This window comes from Pituophis catenifer, unplaced genomic scaffold (assembly GCF_029215685.1).
Source record: "Pituophis catenifer annectens isolate HBS135680 unplaced genomic scaffold, rPitCat1.0.hap2 SCAF_1, whole genome shotgun sequence".
NCBI lineage: Eukaryota > Metazoa > Chordata > Lepidosauria > Squamata > Colubridae > Pituophis > Pituophis catenifer.
The window spans coordinates 148,842,184-148,860,670 of record NW_027256881.1 but is presented as its reverse complement, the minus strand read 5'-3'; the positions used below and the strand labels follow the sequence as shown (position 1 = coordinate 148,860,670).

The 18,487-nt window shown below is 37.5% G+C and overlaps 1 protein-coding gene across 1 annotated transcript in view; it reads right to left on the bottom strand.

The window, feature by feature from the left end:
• Positions 1 to 18,487, bottom strand: part of PLCB1 (phospholipase C beta 1) — a 508,980-nt gene that overhangs the window by 101,121 nt on the left and 389,372 nt on the right. The window contains exons 12-16 of the mRNA XM_070956289.1: positions 12,591 to 12,673; positions 10,364 to 10,448; positions 8,117 to 8,294; positions 4,053 to 4,123; positions 1,801 to 1,897 (exon numbers count right to left, since the gene is read on the bottom strand). Of these exons, the coding sequence (XP_070812390.1) occupies positions 1,801 to 1,897; positions 4,053 to 4,123; positions 8,117 to 8,294; positions 10,364 to 10,448; positions 12,591 to 12,673 (514 nt within the window). The remainder of the gene's footprint in view (positions 1 to 1,800; positions 1,898 to 4,052; positions 4,124 to 8,116; positions 8,295 to 10,363; positions 10,449 to 12,590; positions 12,674 to 18,487) is intronic.

The following is an 18,487-nucleotide window of genomic DNA, read 5'->3' as shown; positions in this document are numbered from 1 at the left end:
AATAGAATTAAGAGAGAAGGAATTTTCTTTGAGATTTAGAGCAATCCCAGGGGATTCTGATGAAGATATTAGAGAAAAGGTAATTACAGCTTTAGGGAAGCCCCCTTATGAACTTTTTATGTAAAATAGAACAAAATGAATTTATGATTTTGATGATTAGACAGGACAGATTATAGAAAGAAGAGAATCGTGTTGTAACCTTAGAATCAATTTATAATCGTACTTATAACTGCTGTAAAGAAGATTGGAAGCCACTTTGTATTTTTTGGGGTATTTCTTTTCCTTTTTTCTTTTCCTTTTTTCCATTTCTTGCCCTTTTAGCTTTTTCTGATTTCTTTATTTTTCTTTTCTTCTACTTATGTTATATTTATTTATTAAGAAAATGTATATGGCCACCCAACTCACTCTCAGTGACTCCAGGCAACTTATAAGGATAAAACCCCAGTAAAAAACCAGTGTTACTTTTATTCATTTTTATCTTTCTTTTTAAAAGAAAAAGAATTTAAAAAGAAGTAAATTTGCTAGTAAAAAATTATAGATGATAGAGATAAAGAATTGGCATAAGCACTTATACCAGCCTTCTTCAATTTTCTGGTTTTCATATATAAATGTGTCATAATTCCCCAAATTCCCATCCAGTATGACATACCCACATGAAACTTTTACATACATGCGTTTATTCAATGATCTTCCAAAGCAAATAATAACATGTGTCCAGAGTCTTAATAGTGTGATTCATTATTCCCATCCATCACCAATAATAAATTCAGTCAAGTGTAAACATATTTTGAGAAAGCAAATAGAACATAGTGCAAATATCACAGGCTGCCTAACAGAAAGAGTACTGGAAGCCATAATTCCTATCAGCAGTGCGCACTGCAATTCAGTGGATGCAGACTTCCTGAAAAAGTAACAGCAGAAGACACAATTCTCTGCTTTATCAAATGAAGTGAAACAGGACATGGTCTCAAATGGTGTTCTGCTCCAAGTAAGAAAATGTAATAATGTGTGTTCCCAGCAAGATGGTTTTAGCAAGAACCAGCTGGAAATCTTAAGTATGGACCATTAATTTCTAGTGAGTGATTTAAAAATAAGAAAAACAATTTAATGTGTGCATTCTTGTCCTGTGTTGTGCCTATAATCAAAAACATTTTGCAGAAAATAAAAGCACCCTAAATCAAACCAAAACTAAAACATTTAATACTTCCTTCCTGGCATTGTGGCATAACACGACACTACCACAGTACTACTTTTTAAAAATACATGGAACATAAACCCAACTTGCATGTCTTATGACTCTTTAAACTGAGAGGAAGAGGGTTTCATCTCCTATTTACAATGTTCCAGTGGTGGGTTGCTCCCGGTTCTGTCCGGTTCTTTAGAACCGGTAGTAAAAGTGGTGGGAGGCTCCGCCCACTCACCCGGACATTATAATTGACAATCTGGGCATGTGCAGAAGCGAGCGCGTGCGAGTGAACCGGTTGTGAACTGATAGTAAAGGTAAGTAGAACCCACCTCTGCACTGTTCAGCTTGTTTGTTTGTAAGTGAAAGCATTCCTTAAGAAGTTACCAGAAGATTTCATAGCTGTCTTGTAAAAAAAACTGAAACCTTCACTCTTCACAGAGGAACTGCCAAAACATCTCCATGTAACTTGAAAACTAAGCTGCTATTAACCAATAGTTGGCACTATATAACTTAATCAGTTTACTACTGTGTCTGGAAATGGGAAAAAAGATTAATGATACAAGCTACACCCAACCAACACTAAATGGTAAGAAATGAATAATCCCAATACTTACTGTTAGATGTCTCAAATGACTCAAACTTTACAGGCTGTATATAATTGACTAAGTTTGACATTTCTTCGGTAGCCATGGCCTCACTTCCAGCTGTTCCCTAGAGCAGAGTTAAACTAAAATTAATACCAGAATGCTTTTCAATGAGAAGGTTGAATGAGCTTCTAGAGGAATGAACAGTTCTGCTCATCTTTTTTAAATGCTTTCATACCTCAAAGGCAGAGAAACACATTTAAATCCTAAAACTTGAAATAAATACATCATCTAAAATATGATGTAGAAGTACACATAAGCCAACCATTGGCTCATGGTGGCGCAGTGGTTAGAATGCAGTACTGCAGGCTACCAGCTGCCACAGTTTGGCAGTTTAAATCTCACCAGACTCATCCTTCCATCCTTCCGGAGGTCGGTAAAATGAGGACCCAGATGTTGCAGGACAATATGCTGACTCTGTAAACTACTTAGAGAGGCTGTAAAGCACTGTGAAGCGGTATATAAATCTAAGTGCTATTGCTATTTTACTTATTCAGCTTTGTGGAGTTAATTCAGTTCCCTAAGCCAGGGATCCTCAGCCTGTGGGCCACAGTCTTTTCATAACCGGGCCGTGTAAATGGCCGGCTTGGGTGCACACATGTGCACACACACAGCCCCACTCATGTGAGTATAGTGGGGGCTTGCGGCCCCACTCGCATGAGTGTCATGAGAGCTCGCAACCCCACTCGCACGAGCAACGGGTGTTCACAGGTGCGCACGCATCTCCCACAAAACAATCCCCTCTTTCCCCATCCCCACACCCCGCTGTGGGCCACTAACCCAGAAAGGATGGAGAACTCTGCCCTAAGCAATATAACAGAGCATATATGGAGGACCATCCCTACATATGTCAACATCTGCTCTCACTAAGGACTGAGTGTGCTATGTGAAAAATAAAAAGCCTATAGAAGTTATTTACAAATGGTTGCTGATCATACTAAATTAGACAGGGAGACATGGAATAAAGAATTGGGATGTCTGATTCATGAATATCAACAGGAAGCCTTTTTGGCACCCATCTTTTCCATTACTCTAGATTTAAACAAGTATTCATAAAAGTATGTGTATATTGGACTTATACAGTATGCCTATTTTAAAGAGGAAATGAACAGCTTTAACTGACTATTGAGAAAGTGGTCCATATGATCTGATTGTTATAGACAGAAATTATTTCATATTTGAGTCTTGGAAGACTAAATTTTCTATTTCTTAAAGACATATGTTCGGAGTTTGGAAATTAATGGATGGACGATAGCAATGGATCCTGCATATTGTTATGTTAAAGGTAAAGGAGTTCCTGAAGATTTTACCTCACTAGTTGTCAGCTATAGGGCATAGTACTCATTTCTGTTTCAAGGATATTAAGCAAGCTCTGACCAAAGACATTTCCATGGTCATATGGCCAGCATTACATCACAGAGCAATGTTACCTTTCCACTGTAGTGGTAACTATCTACTTGCATTTTCATGCTTTCAAATTGCTTGGTTGGCAGAAGCTTGGGTGAGGATGGGAGCTCACCCCATCATGTGGTGCTCAGGCCTCGAACCTGGGCTGCTGGCTTTCCAGCTCACGAGCCCAGCACCTTAACCTTAACGCTGAGCCACCGCACCATCCATTATAGTAATTTCTTTATTATGGTCACTAATAAATTACTGTAAGGCCAGAAGGAGATTCATTTACCAACAGCTATAAAATGGTCTGAAGGACCTCATCTCGCTTTGTACTTTTGAACAAGCATGTGTCCAACAACATTTCAGTTACAATTTTACCTTTCTTGTTTATTAATAAGTGAACTACCACATATAAATATTGTAATTCTATAACATTAGGGTTGTGCATATATCAGGGTAATTTCTCTCTCTTTCTCTCCCTCTATTTTTGTTTCTCTCAAAAGACAGCGATCAAGACAAAGAGTAAATTAATGGGTATTTTATTGGAGTCAGACTTTTTCTACATATGAATAAGGCACAAGAGAATGAGGTGTGGAGATGCCAGAAAGCAGAGGGCTAAATATGCCTCAAATAATTTCACCTAAAACTGGAAATCTCTTCCATACGTTTTGGACCAGTAGTAAAAAAATATGCCATATGTTTTACGGCTGGGTTTTGGTTCTTAGTATCCACAAGATGGCAGTAGAATACTGACTCATGCGGATAATTATGTAGACATATTTCCAAGTCATACCAGGACAATTTATACTTCAAAATTATTCATTCCTTACTTCATCCATTGATGATTTTTTGCAGTCATCATCATAGTCATCATCATCGTCACTCTCTATCTCTGCTTCACCTGCAATATTTTAATTGGCAAGGAAAAATCTTAATGGGAACATCAACCAATATTCACACATATTTTATAAACACACCTTTGCTTCAAAGCAAATGCATTATAACAAGACCTACTGCACAGATGTTTTCCTCCCAAATTATTTAAGAGGCAAACAACCAAAACAGTGCCTTCTATGACTAAAGCAAGCAAGCAAGCAAGCAAGCAAGCAAGCAAGCAAGCAAGCAAGCAAGCAAACAAACAAACAAACAAACAAAAAACAACAACAATCCCAGCTTCATGCCCCTACTTGCACATTTTTGTTTTTTAATATTATGGAGATCATTAGCTAAGGTTTTATTTTCCATTGATGATTGAAATGCTTCTTCATTTCTGTCTGAGATGTAAATGCAAAGACTGTTTCCATTATTCATAGCTTTACCAGATTCATGCACAAACACATACACATATATACAATATATACAGACACAGTATTATCCAACACACCCTAAAATTGACTTCAGCCTCTGCTTGTTCACAGAGATGTCTTCAATCAGCCATGACATATAGTGGAAGTTGGTCTAATAGTAAATCTCTTAGCGACACTATTAGCCTTTTTTTAAGGTGCTAGTCAGGGCCCTTATAATATGGCACAAGACCAGGCTATAACAGCTACACCTTGCCACAGTTAATGTCTCAGGAAGGCCTGCTAAGGGTCCCTTTTTCTGTTTGAGGTTTCTGGGCCTTGGGTTTATGATATGACCTCTTCAATGCTTTTATTTTTAATGCTGGTCTGTGACTATAATAAAAATAGATTGATTGAACTCTTGGTGGCAGTTTCTATATTTTCAAAATATAAAAGTCAAATGGCATCCTCCCCATTTGTATTCAGAAATATTTTATTTACTGTATTTACTTATTCATTCACTCATTTGGCTGTTCAGCCGTTCATTCAATTTCAATAGCTATCCAACCTCAATCCTATTGACTGTGGTTGGCAAAGAACATCACAATAATTAAAACCATAAAAACTTACAATGGAAATGGATAATCATAAAAAGTTAATGGAAATATTTCTTCTTCAACAAGCTTTCAGCTCTAGCTGACTGGCTCGTGTACATTTCGCCTATATTTTTTAACTGGCTGTTTATTTTACTTTTGTATTATTTCTTGACTGTTTCATTTTGTGGAACAGTATTCAGAATCGTAATATTAGGGCAGCTAACAAATATGGCATATACACAAACAATATTTTCAAAATAGTCAACAATTAGTAATGATAAAACAACAATACACCCACACCCACATACCCACTAAAATGCAGAAAGAGGAAAAGTCAAGAGTGATATGGAAGTGAAAATACTGTGCTCATTCATTTTTGGAATTCAGACATTATGGAGTGGGGGTGCATGCTCTAGCTCAGGGGTGTCAAACTCGATTTCATTGAGGGCCACATCAAGGATGTGTTTGACCTCAAGGGGCCAGGGGGGGCATGGCCAGCTTGACGTCACTCATGTCGGGGGGTGCCTGTGGTGGTCCAAGCACTCTGCCAGCGAACACGGGCTCCCGAGCTCCGTTTTCGGCTGCGACGGCCTCCTGCAACCCTCTGCCGGCAAAAACGGAGCTCGAGAGGGCTGCCCACGGACCTCTCAAGCTCCATTTTCACTGACAGAGGCACTGTGGGCCAGTCCTTCACTGTTTTCAGGGTGGCCCCATGGGTCAGATCTAAGCACCCTGTGGGCTGGATCTGCCCCCAGGCCTTGAGTTTGGCACCCCTGCTCTAGCTGGTAGATCCAAGGTCTGCCCATCACTGATATTCCTTTCTCTGTCCCTCTCTCCCTTTACAAATTGAGAGTCATGGAAACATGTTGGTGTGGAATCAATTATGAAAGCCATAAAAATTCTATAATTGACTTCAAAGTCTGGGAGGGAGTGGAAAGAATTTGTGCAGTTCAAGGCCAAAACTTTCTGAACTAAAACTGTATAGTTCTTCCCAATTCTCCTTCAGATAGACACAACAGATTTATATCAAACAGTGCCTAAATTTCAGAAGAAATAATAAATACCACCCAACATAAACTTGCTTCCCCGATCAATGTTATGAAAAGCTCTTGTTTTATTTAGCAAATTCCTTGAGGTACATGACTGATGAACAGGTCTTAATTATGTGCGAGTGCTTGAATAGTAGTAGGCTTACTATTAAACAGCCTGGTTGTTACTACACTTTACTTCCTCTTTTATTTGAAAGATAGGGTGGAGTGGGAGTAGGAGTAGGGGTGGACAGCAGTGGTGGGATTCAAATTTTTTTACTACCGGTTCTGTGGGGGTGGTTTGGTGGGCATGGCATGGCTTGGTGGGCGTGGCAGGGGAAGGTTACTGCAAAATCCCCATTCACTCCGATCAGTTGGGACTGGGGAGGCAGAGAATAGATGGAGGCTGAGCCAGTCAGAGGTGGTATTTACCGGTTCTCTGAACTACTCAAAATTTCCGCTACCAGTTCTCCAGAACTGGTCAGAACCTGTTGAATACCACCTCTGGTGGACAGGGCTGTTAATTTAAGAGTATCTTCACAAACTATCATCTGGACTTGGAGATTAAGGCTATGTCCAGATGTCATCCCTTTATCCTGATCACCACTTTATCTATTCAATTAGTACAATAATTGAATAGGAATATGCAAAGTGCTTTTACTTTGAAACAGGTTTGGTCTCCTCAGTCTATTATTGTGGTGAACCCACATTTGACATTCAAAGCATTTTTTTTAGTCTTATGCTTAATACCTTTCCCCAAGCAGCTGGGATAAAATCATTTCTGACTTTGCAACTGTGCATTCCTACAGAAACACTTCATTTCAAATCAGGTGAAATGATAAAGGGATAGAAGGAAAAGCTTAGCTTAAGTTCCTTATAACAAAAGGACAACTGCATTCCTAAACTGATTATTGATATAATGCTGCTGAATGGGTGCTATGACATCTGCAACTATACACCTTCCAAAGAATCTGTTTCTCAGCAGAGATAAAGTGGTGACCAGGATAAAGAGATGACATCAAATATCTGTGATCACATCTTTCGTTTATTTTTAAAATTCACACATCTTACATTCTAAGTATAGTAGTTCTGTTCAATGGGGAGGGAGTAAAATAAAAACCAAAATGAACATATTTCTTTGTCTGATGAAATGAGAATGCCGTGAAGCAAGAAAGAAACCAAATTAATGGTCTAAAATGTTCCAAAATAATTTGATAGTGAAGCAAAAGGAAATAAATGGTATTTATTTTTCTGAGCAACTGAGGTGACATGTCTCTTGGCATAGAAGACTTCATAAACCGAAACAGGCACTGTTGTTCTACTATAAGCGGGCAGCTCCTAGAGTTGATATTAAAAACTGGTATTTTTTTAAAAAACAAGCTTCTGAATGGATGCTAACAATTGAGAACTTGAGAGCAATACTGATATGTATGGCATAAAAAGAAGGATGCTGCTGTCATGGAAACAGACTGCAGGGAGTCAGACACATCAGCGTAAGGCTGGCAGGAATCCTGAAACTTGTATTGTACCTTCCCTGGACTACGCTCAGCCTAAACTGTGGGCAATAGCTACAGTTGGCACTGCCAATGTTCCACCTGGTATCTAGGGCTCTGACTTCTACTTCCTCCTGAAAAGCAAATTTGCTAGACCACTCAAACATTAAGACTATTCAAACTATGTCTAGTTTGTAAACAGAATTGTTTTCTAGATATAATATTAAAACACAAAGTAGGTTCACGATATCTCTTTCAAGTTTTTAAACGCAATGACAGCAAAGCGGGGGCCTAGGAGCTTCCCGCCCTCTCTGCATTGGGATGAGCACTTCCCTAAGAGGATTTTAGATTAAGTAGCAGGGCACTTGCTTTGCCTACAGAAAGTCCTTAATTCAATCCTGGGAATCTCTACGAGGCTGCTTGTCGGTATTTACGATATTAAGCAGATGATCGATGGCTGGGTTTTAGAACAAGAAGCAACCCATTATTTTTACCTGCTCCGGGGGAAGAAGGTTCAAAGCTACTCGATGCATCACTGCACGCATTTGAAACTTGTTCTGAAAGCTTCTTCTTTGCGCTCCCATCCGCAGACTTATGGGACTTCTTTTTGTTCTTTACCAGGATTTTGTACATCAGGTCTGCTGGGCTAGGAAGTGGGATTCCACGTTCGAGCTGATCGGAAAGAGATAAGGGTAGCGAAGAAACCTCTTTGAGCAGTATTTACTTTTAATTTCCCTGTCTTTTAACAGAAAAAAAATATTTAAACATAGCCTATCCTCATATACTTCTATTAAAACTATTTAAGATTATTTCCCTCTGTTAATGGCTGCCTTAGTATGCTCCCATAGACAGGTCCTAATCTCAATAATAGTTTGCTGCCTGCTACATTTTTATTCTACTGCAACCATACTATACATTTGTTCTACACACATACAATAATACTGTAGGCCTTCCACACCATTAGCAGTGATACTTTTCCATCTTTAATTCTGTTAGAAAGTACTGTATTTGAACCTCTTAATGGCGGCAGATATTCACGGAATCTTTGTATAGGATGCCATTATTATCACTCTAGTTCAACAAACGACCTTAACCTTAAAAATGTAATATCAACATACAAAATGTGTGCTGTGCTATATGGATTCCTCTATAAAATATGAGTCGCATAGTCATGATGATTCCAAAGAAAAAGCTTTAGCTTTTTAATTTCCTTTTCTTGGTGTCTGTAAAAGACATCTTATAAGCATGTGGTACTGCTTTTACCCACCTCTATGCTATTTATCTCCTGGGACAAAAAACAATTTAACCTGTTTTTCCTGTCTGTGGTCACTTTATGTTTCTAATGAATTTTTTTTTCATGTCTTCAGGTTGTGTTCTGTATCATAAGCAAAAGAAAATCCCTGCTAATGTATCTTGCTAATGTAGGATAATGCACGTACATTAGTACAAAATAGGATTTTTGAATTACATAGTAGAATTTCCTGATATCAGATAATTTTAAAGATGGAGTAAACAGGTGCATAGAAGATAGGGCTACCTAGAGCTTACTAGTCCTGTTGGCTGTTTGTTAGTTTCATATCACAGGCAACATACCACGGATATCAGCTATGGAATAAGCGGGGAGGAAGTCTATTCCCTCTCTATCAATAAATGTTATCTCTGTGAAGGGAAATGGTTGATCACTTTGTGTAAACAGAATGCAAGGTTGGATGACTGTTAGCCTGATCTAGCAGGGTCATTCTTAATATTATCAGCTATCTCATCATTACTATACTATGAATATTTGAGCAGCAAGAATAAGACTGGATTCCATAAATCTTAAATGACTACACAGCACAAGATCCCTTGTATGCGTGAGATATCGCTAACAATTCACTTGTCAATGGGACAAAATGATTGTTTAGCAAAGGGAGATCTGGAGGAACCCACATCACCAGGACGTACTAGGTATGTATATTTTTTTAAAACTATTAGTATCCTACTAAATACCACTTGCTGTTGTTATACCTCTCTCGCTTTATGTGTTTGATTCCACCTGGGACACAAAACTATTCAACCACTGAAAAACAATTTAAATTACATTGAAGCATTTTTGCTGGACCAGTTTACAAAGGAGATTATAGTCTTTTTAGGCTTTCACATATAGACTTGGTATGGATAGGATAAGGTTAAGAGACTGCTTAGGAATAAATTCAAATCCTCAAAAAAAAAATCCTCCTTATAGGTTTGATACAATTCTTGTGCTGCTCAACCCAAATAAATAATATTTTGGGAAATGAACTCTACTTTACAGCAAAGTAAAACAATTAAAAAAGATTCCATTTATAAGTCCCTGTTACACTTTTTTTCTTGTGAAAGCATACATTATACAAGAGGGATATGTGCTTCAAATATATTTCGAAGATATATGCCCTTCAACTCTCAATTACCCAAGAATAGAATAGAATAGAATAGAATAGAATAGAATAGAATAGAATAGAATAGAATAGAATAGAATAGAATAGAACAGAACAGAACAGAACAGAACAGAACAGAACAGAACAGTATATAACTTTATTACGGTCATCGACCAGCAATTACCCAAAAATAAATAAATAAAACAAACCAGACATTCCCCATAAATAAAGAAATTCATTAAGTTAGAAGATAGGAAGGAACCACAGAAACTTAAACTTCTACATCAAATATTACTTGATGTAGTCAAAGAGTCAACAAAGCTAAATAAATAAAAAGGTACTTACTGGGTATTTTTCTAGTGGTTCCATCAGCAAACCATCTCCAAATATTAACCTGCAATATTCTGCCATTTTTGCCTGCTGTTTAGGGCTAAAAGTGGAAGAAATTGTGAAATTAAATAAGGCTTTTTTTATAATGCTAGAAATGGAGGATATAATACCCTCTAACTAGATGAAGAGGTGTAATTTTCCGATCCTATCATCTTAAATTGTACTCGGTGATCTAAAGTCATTACACTATTAATTTGACTTCAATAACAGCTTTCTTGCCACATTTTTACATTAATCAGCACAATAAAGGTACTCATTTATAGTTTGTCATTAATAGTGATAAAAGGAAAAAAATGAACTTTCCTCATATACATACAAGAAACGACGTGTTTAAGAGATTACAGAAAATTATTTTCACATCTAGGTACTCGTAAAAATATTTATATTGTTCTACAATAGAAGAGAATATCTGTAACTTGGGTTTGAACTGCTGAGTCCTTTGAGCTCTCTAAGCTTGGTTGTTTGCTTGTAGACATTTCATTACCCAGCTAAGTAACATTGTCAGTGCAAGTGAGTATGCAGTTTGTTCTATGCTTTCTCCTTTAACGCCAAACTCATTCACACATTAAGAGCCATTTCCTTTTGCTGTAGATGTGAGCCATGTCCTTCCTTTCCTTTCCTTTCCTTTCCTTTCCTTTCCTTTCCTTTCCTTTCCTTTCCTTTCCTTTCCTTTCCTTTCCTTTCCTTTCCTTTCCCCCTCCCCCCTCCCTTAAATTCCTGTCAGTTTCCCCATTTATTTTCCCTGTAGGAAGCTTGCAGGGAGAAAGTCAGCAGGAAGTTAAGTAGCTGCTGCCAGATGTGGGGGAGAACAAGTGTGTGTGTGGGGGGGGGGGGGTCAGGGATAGTAAATGAGTGAGAGGTATTGCATGGGTTGGGAAGGTTGTGCACCAAAGATACCATGTGAGCAGAGAGAGCACAAAGGTGGGTGGTATAGATTGAGAAGGCTTCCTTTTCCCTTCCTTTACTTTCCTTTCTCTTCCTTTCTCAACAGGCAGGAAAATGGCTGCTGCTGTACTGGGAAGGAAGAGAGGGATTGTGAAAGTGTCTGGGAAATTGTCACAGAGCTTTAGAAATGAAGATCATGTGGCTGCAGTGGCTGTGCAGTCTGCAGTGACTTGATGTTGCTGTGCAGTGACTGCACAGCAATAACCAGCAGCACTAAAACAAGCACATTTCTCTTAAAATTCATTCCCTCAGAAATCATAGGTTCTGGATTTTGGGCATATTCTGTAAGTTAGTTCATATGAGGCACTGTGGTTCGAAACTTGCTGCCCGATCATGCATCATTTTACTCAGTTAAGGGTCATAGTTTTAATAATATATAGATCATAGATACCCCAAAAGCTCTGAAAAAAATAATAACTTAGTTTGACTGGAGTATGCTGCAAGTGCTCCCTTCGCAAGTAAATGCCTGGGAGGACAAGAAATGTTCATGCAAAAGAGCTACATTACAATTTAACACATTTTTTTTTTTTACCGGTAGCAAAAATCTACAACAATAAAATATTATTGATGCATCTTATCTATTGCAACCTGCTGGAAGATGGCATTGTATTCAATTGCCAGCACTGGAAAACCAGATTTTCCTTTCCCCTTTGGCATAATGGATCCCCCCATCTCAGGGGTGAAATCCAGCAGGTTCTGACAGGTTCTGGAGAACTTGTAGCGGAAATTTTGAGCAGTTCGGAGAACCGGTAACGGAAATTTTGAGTAGTTCGGAAAACTGGCAAATACCACCTCTGGCTGGCCCCAGAGTGGGGTGGGAATGGGGATTTTGCAATATTCTTCCCCTGGAGTGGGGTGGGAATGGAGATTTTGCAGTATCCTTCCCCTGCCACGCCCACCAAGCCATGCCCACCAAACCACGCCCACAGAACTGGTAGTAAAAAAAAATTGGATTTCACCACTGCCCCATTACCAATATATTAAGTCATTTAATAGTGCACTTTATATGCCACTCAGTTCCAAAATGATTCTAAGTATCTTACAAATAGTGCAAGGTAGAGAGAATTAAATGGGGGAAATGCAGGGAAATTGTGTTAGCAGCAACCTACTGTAGGGAGGGACTCCTAAAGTCGTTTTTAGACCAGGGGAGAAAGTAAAAGAAACTTCTGCTTCATAAGTAGAAAGCATCCATATAGGAAATTGGACATTATTTATACAAAAATCTTAAATTACTTACGAATCCACATGATTCTCAAAAGAGAGGAGTATAGGGAAAGGAGATGTCTTAAATGCACATTCAGCAATAGCTTCTATAACTTCCTAGAAAGAAAGAAAAAACAAAGAACACATTTTCCCTTAAGAAAAGAAATGATTTAACACGCAAACATAAAGTGGTTTTGACAATTCCACTGACCCACGCTCAGGATTTTATAATTCTTAAAAGAACAAGGCAGTTCCAGCACCATTAAGTTTGTCTCCGTTGTGACTGGCCTTCTAATCTTGTAAACCAAGTAAAATGCTGCTGGCATGTGGGAGAATAAACAGTAGTTTGTATTTAGAATTGTGTGTTCACAGGGCTTACAACAGTATTCCTAAAGCTTCACTTTTAAGAGATTTTTGCATAAAACATAGTTTTGTATTGCCAGGTAACATTTATTGTATTTGAAAGGAAGATTTCTTTTAGGTACCATTAAATTGCCACTCTTTAGACTGATGTCTGAGTTTAATAAATCCTTGAGTATCTGACAGAACAAAAGAAAAGAAAAGTAATGTGTTTTAAACTGCAATTTGTTTCATTTTGGCTTAGCATGCTGTATAAACCCAGACACTATAGTTGGTAGAATATGTATGAATCTACTTAGTAGTGTACTCAATGTGCCAGGACAACAACAAATGTGGTGTAGCACAAGAAGGAAACCCCCAGCTGCTGATCCAAAAGAAAGTCAAGATGCTTTTTAGGATACTTCTACCCCTGATTAGTATATGTTTATTCCAACCTGAAGCCATTCTTATCACTCACTGCAGCCATAAACATGCTTGAAAAATTTATAGGTTGGAATGGGTCAGGTTAATCTGATTTAACCTCACACAGTGATTTTACTTAACCTGTTGTCTGATGCTTAAAGACTTGGGGGGGGGGGGAATGTATGGGAAGGCTTTTCAATTTCCAAGAAGCCTCCCTGTCCTGCCCCCACTCCCCATGGATTTACTTCCTGAGGAAACAAATAGAATGTGTGAAAAACCAGTAGGATTTAGCTGAAATGGAGTCTGCTTCTCTACAAGCTGATTTAAGTTAAGAGTTGCCTTGTCTCCTTACAAATTTACTTGCCTGTGGGTTTTTATTTTTTAATACTTCATCTAAGTGGAAAGTGCTTAAAACTATTCATATAAAAAACTGCTTCCCAAAGAGTGTCTTAAACTTTGATGTAAGACTGTGGGGACAGACTGTGCAGCTTGATATAATTGGATTATTGATATATTCATTGAAGGTGGATGAAGCAAAGATACTTCGAAAGGGCAAACAAACAAGGGAGGTGGCTCACTTACAGTCGAAACAATGAAAAGGAAAAGAATAGAATCCATAACTTGAGAGATGGGAAAGGCAATTGGATTACAGGGGAAGAAGGGAAGAAAATAATTGCGCAGGAATTTTATACTAACCTATATTGTAAGGAAGATAAGTCTGAGCAGGAAATAAAGAAATACTTAGAGGAATCAGACATACCCCAAATACCAGGTTTATCTAGGGAAGTATTGGATGAAGAAATTACGGGGGGGGGAAATCGAAAGGGTCATGGGAAAACAAAAGACAGGGAAAACTCCCGGTACAGATGGCCTACCGATTGAATATTACAAAGCACTTTGGGAAATACTAGGTACGCATATGACTGAGTTATTTAATGGGGTGATTCGGGAGGGACAGACCCCAAAATCATGGACAGAAGCACTAATAACTCTTTTGCCAAAGGACGATAGTGACCTATCTCAGATTCAGAACTATAGGCCCATCTCGCTCCTTAACGCAGATTATAAATTATTTGCAGCAGTTTTAGCAGAGAGACTCAAAGGGTTTCTTAACCAATTTATACATGAAGACCAAAATGGCTTCTTACCAGGCAGACAGATTAGAGACAACGTAAGAATAGTTATGAATGTTTTGGAATACTATGAAACCCATATTGATAAACAACTGGCCCTGGTATTCATGGATGCACATAAGGCCTTTGATTGTGTGAACTGGAGCTTTTTAATAGGTTTACTGAAACATATGCAATTTGGAGAAAGATTTATTTGGGCAATCCATGCAATTTACTCGAAGCAGACTGCTAAAATTTAAATTAATGGTGATGTATCCGGTCAAATTGATATTGAGAAAGGAACTAGACAAGGGTGTCCGCTTTCCCCGTTGTTATTTATTCTGTCATTAGAACCCTTACTGAGGGAAATTAGACGTAATACAGGGATAAAAGGTCTTTATATCCAAAATCAACAATATAAGGTGCAGGCTTACGCTGATGATTTAGTATTTATATTAGAAGATCCGTTGATATCAGGACCGTGTCTAACCCAGGAAATAAAAAAATATGGTAAGGTGGCAGGATTAAAAGTCAATAGGGAAAAAACTAAAATTATTGCCAAAAATCTGACAGTAAAGCAAGGGAAAGAATTAGAAGCGAATTTGGGGTTCCAAATTGTAAATAAACTAAAATATCTAGGTATTATTATATCAGCCAAATGCTCCACGATCAAAGAAGACAACTATCTGAACCTTCTCAAGAGAACAGGTCAGGATCTAGAGAAGTGGAAGAACATGCAGATATCCCTACTAGGTAGAATAGCAATTATAAAAACTTACATACTCCCGAAATGGATATACCTATTCTATACAGCACCAGCTAGATTGGATAATAATTTTTTAAAAAAACTAAATTACTATGTCCTTAAATTCATTTGGCAAAATAAAAAACCCAGAATCAAACTTAAAATGTTTCAAGAGCTTAACGAAAGAGGAGGATTTGGTGTTCCAAAATGGGAATACTACTATCAGGCCGCAAATTTAGTCTGGATCAGGGATTGGATATTGTTGAGAAGAAGGAGGTTGTTGATCTTGGAAGGGGAGGGGCTACATCAAGGTTGGCATTATTTTCTTTGGCAAAACAAAATCCCAAAGCACAGGTGCCTTGCAGGACATTATGTGAGGAATATTCTAACTGAGTCCTGGAGGAAAATTAAGGGTAAATTTTACTCTTCAATCCCCTCTTGGCTGGTCCCACTCGAAGCTATAACGTATAGGCCTCTATATAACAAAGAAAATCACCTCTCTTACCGGGAACTTTTGGACCCCCATGGTAGTCTGAAATCAAGAAATGAGTTGGAGTTGCAAGGAAGACAACTGGATTGGTGGGCTTATGCCCAAATTTGCTCGAAATTTAAAAAAGATAGGGAACAAGATGATATTAATTTGAATCAGCATGATCTGGACAATATCATTCTAGGAAAAGAGGACAAAATGTTATCAAGGATATATAAACTTTTAATAGACTATTGGATAGGGGATGAAATAGTTAAAGACTCTATGATTGCCTGGGGGAGAAATATTGGCTATCCAATTGATATGACAAAATGGGAAGAAATCTGGCTTAAACATATGAAATTCCTGTGGGCAACATCATACAAAGAAAATGTGTACAAGATGCTGTATAGATGGCACCTTCCACCTGCTCGTCTTTCTAAAATGTATTCAAATCTCTCACCAATCTGTTGGAAGTTTGGGGAGATTGGCACCTATTTCCACATGTGGTGGACCTGCTCCAGGACGACTGAATTCTGGAAAGTTATACAGGCATGGATCATGGAAATCACAGGTTATAACCTAATTCTGAAACCAGAGTACGATCTACTGAATATCAGGCCAGACAACATAGCACAAATATATGGTGTCTGTGTGTATTTATCACCACGTCAGCAAGAATATGTTTCGCCCAACATTGGAAGGGGAAAGACCTGCCGGCTGAAGATTTGATTTTGGAGAAAATTTTGGATTATGCGGAAGCCGACAGACTGACTAAAGCATTGAGAGATCAAAAGGACTCAGTATATTTCCAATGTTGGGACAAATGGTACGTTTGGTTGAACAACAGACGCCCAAAAAGTCAAGTATAACCAGGATTATGTTTAATATATGTTAAATCTGACTGAAGCCTACATACCATAGAAAGTGTAAATATCATGTAAAGTTCCTGTTGCGATCATTTGTTTGACTATTTCTTTTTTTTTGATGTATTGTTTTAAATAAATAAATAAATAAAAAAAGAAGCACTGAAGTACATATTTTCTTATATAGTGATAATTCTAATGAAAAATTATATAGCTCAGCAAAGACATGAAGATTTACACATTCGCCATGTTTACCTTACCATGCTTTTAAAATTAATTACCTTGGCTAAAAGGCAGCATATAGAAATCTAAACATTTAGTAATAAAAATATGTCATATAATTCAACATAATTACACAGGCTATATAAACAAAATTAAAACAATCATGATGCTATTTTTGCACAAAAATTTACTTCCAGAAGCTTGCTTTATCAAATGTATTCAGATAATTACTTATCCACTAATTGCCTAAGAGGAGAGAACAGAGAAAGTTTTAAATTTACCCTAGAGAAATTTTTATGACAAAAATGGGTGTATGCACGTATATATATACATTCTATAAGTGGAAATTCTGTTCCTCCAGATCACAGACCCTGAAACAACACAAGGCAACACTAAAACAGAAATTCTGGCTTTCACTTCTCATCTAGTATTCTCTGTCTGAAGAACTTTTAATTGGTACCAATTCAGTAATTTTAACAAATGCACTAAAGTTTAAACTAAAATGCTTTCATTATAATTTTGTAGTGCAATGTAAAGACAGTGTATGAATATAATAAAGAAAATCAATAGTATTTGAATTTTGCAGGGGATTCTTTTAACATAACTAACCATCAGATAAGGAAGGGTAAATGGTATCTAAAAGTCTTCTAATAATTGTGAGGCTTCCTCACATGAATTTTCCTGGAAAAGCTAAATTTACACAATATTCACCTTTTTACTGAAAAAATGAATTTGACAATATTAAACAAGCTAATCTAGATAAAACACAAGTCTGTTTTACAAAGAAATGTTCAGAGGGCAACATGTTTATTATCAAGTTCTACAGTGATGAAATCAAGAAAGAATTTTTTAAAAATCAAATTACATAAGCTTTGCACTAGGTTTGTGCCTCTGCACATGTCAAAACTACTTGTCAGAAAAATGACAGTCAAAGCAAGCTATTACATGGGCCACCAAGAAGTGTGCTGATTAATGGCTTTGACCTCAGACACGGTTATCTCAAAATTGTTTCCCCTGCCTACTAACAGATTACTTCTCTTTTACTTTACTCCTTACTAAATCAGGAAATGTCAAGTTAAATAGCAAAGTAGCAGCATTATTTTGAAAGAGACATTCAGGCATGCGGTATTAAAGGTACAATAAGTGTAAGTCAAAATATCCTGACATTTGTCATCATTTCTAGTGAAAGAAGTAACATAAAAAAAGAAAAAAATTAGAGAGGAACAAAATCTCCCAATTCATGTGTGGGATGTGCACGACTCTCTAACGCTAGCATTTTCAGAAGCATTCTGAGATTAAAATAAATGTTTAAAAATTGTCAGTTACTAAATTAAAACACCCTCTCTCTTTCTCGTTCTTGATTATACAATGCTGCCAACAAAGAAGCCTATATAAGAATCATATCCAAGGAATGCTTGGTTTCTAGATGCCACTTTTCTGACTTTTGTTTCATTTCTGTGCATGCATGGCAAGCCAAAGAGAGATTTCTTTTGAAAGAAAACTGCTGGGTAAAACAAGGAATCCATCCAAACTTCAACAGGGAACATTGCTCTGCTGGGCGTCACTTTTTTGTCTGTTTTACTGTCTGCTCAAAGATGAGGTGGCTCCACAAACTGGAGCAGCAGTGCAATGCAGTGTAACATACATGGCAGAAAATATCCTTCCCATCAAAATTTTACTTTTTTTTTATTACCTGTATATTCCACAAACCTTTGGCAAGATAAGCAAGGAATAACAAACAAAACCAACCATAAT